The sequence below is a fragment of the Orycteropus afer genome, unplaced genomic scaffold, assembly GCF_000298275.1.
Source record: "Orycteropus afer afer isolate SDZICR_OR568_19922 unplaced genomic scaffold, OryAfe1.0 scaffold00524, whole genome shotgun sequence".
Taxonomy (NCBI): Eukaryota; Metazoa; Chordata; class Mammalia; order Tubulidentata; family Orycteropodidae; genus Orycteropus; species Orycteropus afer.
In genome coordinates this window covers 525,811-535,843 of record NW_006922111.1, presented here as the reverse complement: position 1 = coordinate 535,843, position 10,033 = coordinate 525,811, and the positions used below count along the sequence as shown (strand labels likewise).

General features: G+C 57.7%; 1 protein-coding gene across 1 annotated transcript in view; it reads right to left on the bottom strand.

Annotated features, from left to right (window-relative positions):
* The window catches only part of FBLN1 (fibulin 1), a 99,054-nt gene that overhangs the window by 44,609 nt on the left and 44,412 nt on the right, over positions 1-10,033 (bottom strand). Inside the window, exons 11-12 of the mRNA XM_007955644.1 lie at positions 9,348-9,479; positions 7,679-7,802 (exon numbers count right to left, since the gene is read on the bottom strand). Coding sequence (XP_007953835.1) covers positions 7,679-7,802; positions 9,348-9,479 — 256 coding nt within the window. The remainder of the gene's footprint in view (positions 1-7,678; positions 7,803-9,347; positions 9,480-10,033) is intronic.

Genomic DNA, 10,033 nt, shown 5'->3' with positions numbered 1-10,033 from the left:
GGGACAGGTTCTAATTTCCTGTGACAGGATGGGGACAGGATCTAACTTCCTGTGGGAGGTACTGTCTTCCTGTGGCAGAATGGGGACAGGTTCTGACATCCTGTGACAGGATGGGGACAAGTACTGTCTTCCTGTGACAGGATGGGGACAGGTACTGTCTTCCTGTGACAGGATGGGGCAGGTTCCGATTTCCTGTGACAGGATGGTGGAGGTTCTGACTTCCTGTGACAGAAAGGGGGTAGGTTCTGACTTCCTGTGACAGGATGGGAAAGGTTCTAATTTCCTGTGACAGGATGGGGACAGGATCTAACTTCCTGTGGGAGGTACTGTCTTCCTGTGACAGGATGGGAGCAGGTTCCGACTTCCTGTGACAGGATGGCAGAGGTACTGTCTTCCTGTGACAGGGTGGCGGAGGTTCTGACTTCCTGTGACAGGATGAGGGTAGGTTCTGACTTCCTGTGACAGGATGGGGGCAGGTTCTGACTTCCTGTGACAGGATGGCGGAGGTTCTGACTTCCTGTGACAGGATGGGGGCAGGTTCTGCCTTCCTGTGACAGGATGGGGGCAGGTTCTAATTTCCTGTGACAGGATGGGGACAGGATCTAACTTCCTGTGGGTGGTACTGTCTTCCTGTGGCAGAATGGGGACAGGTTCTGACATCCTGTGATAGGATGGGGACAAGTACTGTCTTCCTGTGACAGGATGGGGACAGGTACTGTCTTCCTGTGACAGGATGGGGGCAGGTTCTGACTTCCTGTGACAAGATGGGACAGGTTCTAATTTCCTGTGACAGGATGGGGGAGGTTCTGACTTCCTGTGACAGGATGGGGGAGGTTCTGACTTCCTGTGACAGGATGGGGGAGGTTCTGACTTCCTGTGACAGGATCAGGGCAGGTTCTGACTTCCTGTGACAGGATGGGGGCAGGTACTGTCGTCTGCCTCCTGAATTCCAGGCCCACCACACTCTGAAGGTGGCCTTCGTGAAGCAGAGTGAAGGTGTAAAGCCCCACAGGAGTGGGCAGAGCATGTCCCACAACATTCTCCATGTTGACCAGGTTCCCCAATCCCGAGGCCCCTCTGCTCTGGACCTGTCACACTGCCCCTCAGGTTCTTATGTTGAGTTACTTGGACATATTTTATTTTGACCTTGATTTTAAGTAATGTCTCTTTTATATCTTATTTCTGGCTGTTTCTCAGGACCTACAGGGATCCTTTCACTTACGTGGCTATTTTGACCTCTTAGAGAAGATAGATGGCCCTGGGGTGAACTCCATGGGACCAGAGGTCCGTCAGGAGGGGAGTCCCACATAGGGGCCCCAGAGATGGGGGAGGAGGCGGGAAAGGAGGTGGGCACAGGTGCGGCTGAGAGGCAGACCACCCCGAGAGCCGTCCAGGTCCCAGCCAAATGGGAGGCTCCAAATGATCAGAGCAATCTGGCCACCAGAGAGAGGGCCTCTCAGGAGCTGGGACCTGGGGGGTCGTGGGGAACTAGGGAAGGTGGTGGACTCCTGAAAGCTGTGCTTCTCCAGGGCGCTGGAGCCATGCTGGGTGAGTCTGGGGTCTTCCACTCACTCACTTCACTCATTCTATTGGGATGGAGCTCAGGGAATAAAGCTTGGCGAGGACGTGTGACTTGGCCCTGGACCACAGGCTGAGTCAGTGGCAGGCTTCAAAGTCAGCTTGTCCTAACTTCAAAGTCTTTACACACACACACACCACACTACACATATCCCATGTACACACTCTACACACACCCTGTACTACATACATATAACCACACACAAACCATATACACCACACATATCAGACTATATACCACACACATCACAGTATACACACCACAAACACACACATCACATATACTACACAGTACACATGCACACCACATACACACATTACACAAACACACCACACACCGCATCACACACTACCCATATGTGCACCACACATCCCATTATACACATACCACACCCCCACCACACACACATTCTGTGTATATACTTACACACACATTCCACACACACACACACACCACATGACAGACACATCACATGTTATACACACATACCACACACCTCACACACACACTCACTCCAGGGAGGGTCTGCCCAGTGGGTGCAGCTCCAGTCTCCCTCCTGTGCTTTAAGCTTTTCCGCTTGGCCCTTGCGAGCCGTCCCGTCCAAGGACAGGGTTTAAACGTGTCTGAAGGAAGCGCTCGGCCAGCACACGGGGGAGACGAAGAATGGGACGTGTGTGTGCTCTGTACAGCTCCCGCGGCCGTCACAGCCCAGCCCCCACAGGGTCATGTCAGCGCACCCCACACTCTCGCTCCAGCTGGCCCGGCTCCTTCTGGACCACCCACTTCCCCAGGCGGGGCCGCACCTACTGGCTTTCTCCACAGTACCCCGCCCAGGCCGCCATCTCCTCTTAAGCTCAGGGACTCCATCCTGTTGCCGTTGTGGCATACCATCACGTCAGTCCCCACACAGTGACCTCGTGTGACTGACGGAGAACTGGCTGATAGTCTCCTGAGCTGTCATCTTTACGGGAGCAAAATACCAGGTCTCTCCTCCCTTGGAGCAGCTGGTGGGTTCGAACCACCGAGCTTTCTGTTAGTAGCCAAGCACTTAACCAGGGTTCCACCAGGGCTCCTCGATTCTATCTTGCTCCCCCTGCAAAGTGACCGACACACTCCAGAAATTACACTACCTCAGAGCTGAAACCCCTGCACCTGGCAAGCAGCCTATCAGACTGGGCCTGGCACAACACCTGTGTTAGCCTGGCTGCTGGACAGGGGAGGGGCTGTCATCACTGACAATGTGATAGGCAGGGTATGGGCACCCTGCCCCGCCCAGGCTGCAGGGACCACACACCCCAGGTTCCATGGACACGTCTCCTTGTCACATCTCGTCATGTGTCATGTCATGCACTAGAGAACAACGTGCCCCAATTATTCAACACATCTGATCATGACACCCCAAGTTCCACGAAAACCAGTTACAGAAAGACCCCACAGACTGGTGCAAACAGGCCCTCCAGGCAAATCCTTCCCCGGGGAGGCTCAGCGTCCCAGCCACCCCCGGCTGGCCAGGTGCTTCTAGTCACGCAGCTAGGTTACCTGCCTCTCCTGCTCCTGCTGTTCTGGAAACGAGCTCCAGCAGAGGGGCATCAAGGGCTCGTCCCTCTCAGCCCACCTACGTCACACTCTCGGGCTACGACAAACAGGACCCCTTCCCCAGGAGACGGCAGCCACAGTGGCCCCGTCACACTCTGACTTCCAAGAGCCCAGCAGTGAGGACTGGGCTCCACTGAAGAAAGAAAGCGGTTACACCAGCCTCATGGCAGCTCGGGGACAGCTCGGCCACGTCCTCCCTGCAGGCAGGATCTTAACAGCCAGGGGGTGTCTGCAAGGCCAAGCCTGACAGGTCCCACACGGCCAGACCCAGATGGTGAAGAGACGAAGGCTTGGGCCAAGGAGGCTGAGGTAGAGACAGAGAGACACACTCAGAGACACCGGGAGAGAGATACACAGAGACACACACACAGAGACATATGGAGAGAGATACAGAGGGAGACACATAGGGAGGGAGAGAGAGATACACACACGGAGAGACAGAGAGACATGGAGAGAGAGACGTACACGCAGAGACACATGGAGAGATGCACAGAGACACACAGAGAGACACACACAGACACACACAGAGAGACACACACAGAGAGACAGAGGCTCAAATCCCACCTGTCAAGGACTCTCATTGTTGTATGTACCCACAGAGCTGTCAGCCACTGTCCTCCTAAACACAACTCTCAGACTTTTAAAATTGTTTTCCAGGAGTCAGAAAAGAAGTTCTCTTGGATTTTTGATAACGATGGAGAAAAAAAATCCCATGGTCACTGAGTCTATTCCAACCCACGGTGGCCCTGTGCGTCCTCTGTGTATAGAACTGAGTTCCAGACACTTTTCTCAGCTGTATTTTCCATGGAAGCAGGTCACAGACCTGTCTTCCGTGGTGCCTCTGGGGGCGGGGGTAGGACCTCCAACCTTTAGGTCAGGAGGCCATCACGGACCATCAGCTCCACCCAGGGCCTTGAGGAACAGCGAGGCTGTGAAATAGGAAACTCTGGTTTGCGGAGTCAGCACCACGAGAGCAGTAGCCTGCTGCCTAGAGCGCCGGCCTGGTCCCACACGGTGGTGCGCCCCGGGCTGGCAGAGCAAAGACTCCTCCTTGTTGGTGCCTTGTCAGCTACAGATGCGTCCCTAGGAGGGGCGGCCAGGATAAAGCCCCGAGGCTGCTCAACTGAGGGTTCCAGGCCCCACTTCCACTTCCTGTGCCCCGACACTGGGTTCCGGGCTGGCCCCTGCCTCCTGGCTCAGCAAATGACAGACATGTCACCAGAGAGATGCCTGTGTGTACGTGAGCAACATCACCACACAGCCCTTCCCGAGCCCCACTCCTCCATCTCCCCTACTACAGGGGCACACCCAGGTCAAGGTCCCAGGTGGAGCAAATGGTTGCGACTGACGACTAACACAGAGGTTGGTGGGTCAAACCACCCAATGGTGCCACAGGAGAGAGGCCTGGGCACCTCCTTCTGTAAAGACTGCAGTACAGGAAACCCTACGGAGCAGCTCTCTGTAACACACGGGTCGCCAGGAGTGGAACGGACTCCATGGCAAATGGCTTCCTGGGGCAGTGCTGCTTCAGGGGTGGAATGCCTGCCTTCCACACGGGAGACCCGGGTTCGATTCCTGGCCGTGGTACCTCACGCACAGCCACCGCCCGGCCGACAGCTCACGTGTGTCAGGACGTGAACAGGTGTCAGTGGAGCGTCCAGGCCCAGACGGACCAGGAAGACACACCTGCTGACCTGCTTCTGTTAAGGTCACAGCCAAGGAAGCCCTATGGCGCAGCTCCCTCTGTGACACACGGGGCCGCCCCGAGTCGGGATCCACTCACGGCAGCGCGCCGGGGTGTGGCGTTTCAGGGGGCTCAGACACCTCTGATCCTCAACACCGCGCAGAGCAGACGTATTTGGGACCAGGTTACAGACACAGAAACGGATGCGAAGGAGCCAGGAGACACACCCAAGGCCACGGCCCCAGTGAGTGAGAGCCAGGACCAAAAGCCCATCCACCTGTCCTGCATCCTCCTTCTCCCTCACCCGCCACGGCCTCTGGGGTCAGGCGCCAACCTGGACTCCTGCACAGCCAAGACCCACCCTCCCTTCACCCCAAAGTACTGGCAGGGCTGGCATGCCTCAGGGTGCCCGCCTATACCCCCAGTGCTGAACCCCGGCTGAACTTTATGGGGATAGGCAGAGGGAGGTTCTGCCCAGAGTCACGGTCGGTCACCCTACAAGAACCCCCATTTTATAGAGGAGAAATTGGGGGCCCTGAGAAACTCAGGAACCCCGCTCTCATGCTCTGGAAGTGGCTGAGGTGAGATGCAAACCCGACGGAGCCTGATCCCAAAGCCTGGATCTTTCCAGAACGCCGCAGCATCCCAAGGAGGCCGGAGTGCTTGGGAGAAGGGCCATCACCAGGCAGGCGCTCACCCCTCCTCCTTCTCCAGCCCCTTCCCCAGCCCTGCTCAGTGCCAGCCACTGGGTGGCACTGGCGAGACGAGTCAGTCTTAACAAGGACAGCTGTTACGGGGACAGGCAGTAAGGACTCAGTAACTGTAATGCTGGGACCTTCTCCTGCCTGGAAGGGCAGGGGTGAGGCGTCACCCTCCCCCGTGGCTTTACCAACTTCCCACCAAGAATGACAGAATCCCAACAGAGCAGGCTGCTGAACCCATGGGAGGGACCGGCACAGGTGAACACCTGGCTCACTGGGCCACCTCTCTGGGCAGAAATCCAACACCCAGTTTTCCCCGTAAGTGCCCACTGCCACTGCTCAGTTCATCCAGGCCCGTACCCTTGCTCCAGTCCACCTTCCACTCCCTCCGCCACACGTCTCTGCGGGAACCTTCCTTCCCCTGGTGAACCCAGGCCCACGCCCCAATCCGATCCTGCCTCGTCTCCTCCCTGTGTGCCTGACTCCAGGGCTCTGGCCCCCTTCTCTCCACCAGGGCCAACCCCACGTGGCCCTGCCTCTCCCTTCCCCTTCCTGCCAGACCGGGGTCGGGGGCCTCATCTCAGCACTTGCAGGAATTATCAGAACTCGGCTAACTCTTGTGCACGGCAGGCCATCGGAGAACGTGTCCCAAATAAGCAACTGCTTTCCCGGCCCAGAGGGGGCGGTGAAGGGCCCCACAGCACCAGCCGACACAAGGTGCGGGGCTGGTTTAGCCCACCATGGCCCGAGCGGCAGACCCACCCACTTTGGGGCTCGGGAGGGCTGCAGGCCCAGCACAGGGCAGCCTCCTCCCCCTTGGTCTCGTGGCCGTTTGCGTTAGAAGTCAAGTCGCACAACAACCCATCTTCCAGAACCTCAAACCCAGACGCCAACAAAAGCCTGGGAGCACAGCACGTAAGCTAGCTTCCCGTGACAAACGGCTACCCGGCCTCAGGTGGGGACCTAGCAATTCCTCAGTGGCTCACAGCAGCCCTGTCACAGCCCACAGGGCATGGTGTAACCTGTAGGCTGTTTGGAATGCCACCTGCTGCAGACTGGCTCTGCAATGGCTTTTCCCTCAGCCAGGTCCGGAAGGAAGTGGGAGGTTTGGGTTTTCAAGCAGACAGAGCACTTGCCAGAGGACCAAGCAGGCCCGGCAGAGCAGAGAGGCCAGTGGTGAGCACCCTGGAGCCAGACAGATGACAAAGGGTGTACGGCAACCGGTGAGTTCACACAGCCCCCGACTTGAGCATTCGGTGCTCAAGCCCAGGCCAGAGCCCACGAGCTGGGGTGCAACCCCTGGGCCGGGCAGGGACACTCGAGGGTAGAGCCAGCCTGGCTCCCTGTCAAAGGCAGACACTTCCTGTCAGCAGGAGGTGGTCCAACCAAGAACCCATAGACAGGCTCTTGATCAAGAGACACGTGAGGTCTTAGAGATGTAATGCTTGACACCTCGGAGACGTGGTCACCCAGCTGTGTGACCGCTCAGAGCACTTCCAGGGGAACTTCTGTGCTGAAGGAGCCGGATCACAAGCCACACTCCTGAGATGGGTCCCCACCACGGGGCTTCTCCTAAAACGACGGCAGCAGCCCTAAATGAACCATCGGAGACTCACTGTGCGAGAACCAAGCCTGCAGGCTCCCCAACAAAGGGGTTCCTAGGCACCCCCACAGCCATCTGGGGAGAGTGAGGTTCCAATGACACACAGCCACGCAGCCCCAAGTTCCAGGCTGTGTTCACACAGGCAAAATGGAAGCTGGCTTCCAGGCGGGGTCCCCTAAGAGCGACACCCCAATAAATCACGTGGGCTCATGGCAATTCCACAGCCATCACACCTGCTCGTCCAAGGAAGCAATGTACATTCGGACCGCTTCTTACAGCTGAGGAAACCAACACCCAGGAACAGCACTGTGGGCTCTGCCTGCTCCGAGAGCAGCCCGCTGACCTCGGCCTCATTCAAAGGCACTACCCGGCTTTCTGTGAAGCCTCACCGGTGTTCTGGGGCCTAAAGACCAGGAACAAGCTGCTACCCTAATTTCCCCAGACCCCAGGGGGAGGGCCTGGGCCGGGCCACCAGGAAGGCTGTACGGACAGAGGCACGGGGCCGAGGGACTTACGTGTCTGCAGAGCGGCGGTAATTCTCCGGGCAGGTGAAGGACAGGCAGCGGAAGCCACCCTGGATATTGAAGCAAGTCTCATTGATGGAGCAGTTGTGGATACCGGCCACACACTCGTCAATGTCTGCAAAGGACCCAAAGGCAGTACGGTGAAGGCCGAGGCCATGGAAGCTTCCGGAGGGCGGACAGAGGCATCGAGACCTCCCAGCAACCAGCATCAGGCCGGGGGGACCTGTCACCTTTGCCCTCCAGTGGCTGCTCCTTGGAGCCACGCCCCAGCCAGCTCTTTTGTTTAAAGGCATTTGTATTTATGGAATATTTACTTCCTATTCACTGCAGTGGGTCTGACAAGGATCACAGTAAACCCACGTATTCCTCACCATTCATGTGGCCACTGCTAGTCTCCCTCTCATTTTAGAGGGTGTCCAGAGAGGTCAAGAGACTTGCCTTCAGACACACACGTTTTGTTTGTTAGTTCAGACAGACCAGCGCCAGGGTGCAGGCTGAACCACCTAGCACCACCCACACAGCTTCTGAGACGTGTCAGCCTGACCTGAGAGGGACTGAGCGGGACCGCCAGCCCACAGTACAGGTGAGGAAACGGGGGCTGGGAGGGGTGGTGTGCATTGACCACTGTCCCCAGAGAGTGTGACCATGTGGGCAGGAACCAGGCCCGCAACCATAAAGAGGGGACCCCAGAGATGGGCAGTCATCCCTTCTCCACAGACACTCAGAGCAGCCAGATGGTGGGGTCCAGGGAATGCCACCAACCTCTGGGGGGCATTTGGTAAGAGATGGCACACTCAATACTCCCTAGTGTCAAAGGTCACAACCAGGAAAACACAGCAATGTCCACCCGGAGACCTAGACAGGCTGCCCCTGTCCCCACAAACTCCCAGCCTCAGCCTGCCCTTGACCAAAGCCGCCCTCCTCATGACCCACACGTGTAGAACACAGGGGCCTCACAGGCCCTACAGCGACATCCTGTGGGGTTTGTGAGGAAGGGGCTAGAAGACTGAGCCCTGTGACAGTTCTATTTCCGGGGTGGTGAGGTCATCGTGTGATTCTGGACTAATCCATTCACTTGTAAGATTGTAGTTATTAAGCAGACAGTTACAGGACACACGGGGGACCCAGAGTGTCCTTCAGACACGGACCCCCAGCCCACCCTCATGGAGCCTCTGTGGGAGCTGAGCCCTGGCCCAGCCGGAACCTCACAGCCATTACTGCTCAGAAACAGGGCCGAGCCCAATGTTCTCGGATACCCGTGGGCCACACCCCTCCTCCCACGTGTGTGTGTGTGTGCGTGTGTGTGTGTGTGGTCAGCCCCTCAGGAAGCAGCCTCTACCATCTGCCTCACTGTTTTGCCCTAAACGCTGGGCCCAGGGCCTGGCCCACAACAGGGGTTTGTGGAATGACCAAGCAAGCCTGCACAAGGCTGTGGAAAGGGGGGCCCAGCTTTCTCCTTGGTGGACCACCTTCCTGAAGGCTGCCGGCCCCGTCCTGGCCTCCAGGGGGCAGCAGAGGGCAGGGCTGCAGCCTCAGGTCTGCTGGTGGGCCACGGTGGGACAGCAAGACAGCTATGTGTGGGAGCAGGATCCACCTGGGTCAGGGAAGCGCCCCCCAGCTGAGGGTGGCCCGATCAACCTCTGGACACCCCCACGCTCACCCTGGCAGTTTCGGCCATTGGGGGCCAGCCTGTAGCCGGTCGCGGGACAGCTGCACTGGAAACTCCCGGGAATGTTGATGCAGCGGTAGGAGCAGATGTGGCCCCCGGTGGGCAGGGCACACTCGTCGATGTCTGCAACGGCAAGGCCCACCCTCATCAACCTGTGTCCTGGCACGTGGTCGTGGGCCCGGCACCCAGCCTCTAACCCCTAGTCCCCATGGGCCAGTGGGCCAAGCCCAGGGCAGGCAGGACTGCTGGGCTGGAGGGTAAACGTCAGACACCACTAAGTTAGAGAGGAAACTGAGGCCCAGAGAGGGCAGCACTAGCTGAGGGTCACCCAGCAAGTTCCTTGTGTGCAGCGTGCATTTGGGGAGGGGGGATGGACAGTTGAGCAGAGAACGGGGAAGCCAAAGGGCTTCGGGATGCCACATGGACCGGATGCCCTGATGCAGCTGTTAACAGATTTGCTAATGAAAACATCCACTTTCTTAAGTCAATCACATAAGGACCAACAGTACGCGATCCCATTTATAGGAAATACAGGCAAATGCATAGAGACCCAAATGCGTTAGTGGTCACCAGGCAGAAGAGATGAGGGGGCATCGATGAGGGAACAATGAGTGTCTATTGATGCTGATGGAACCGCAGCCCAGTACGAGTGACAGGGGGACCGTGTGGTTGGTCAA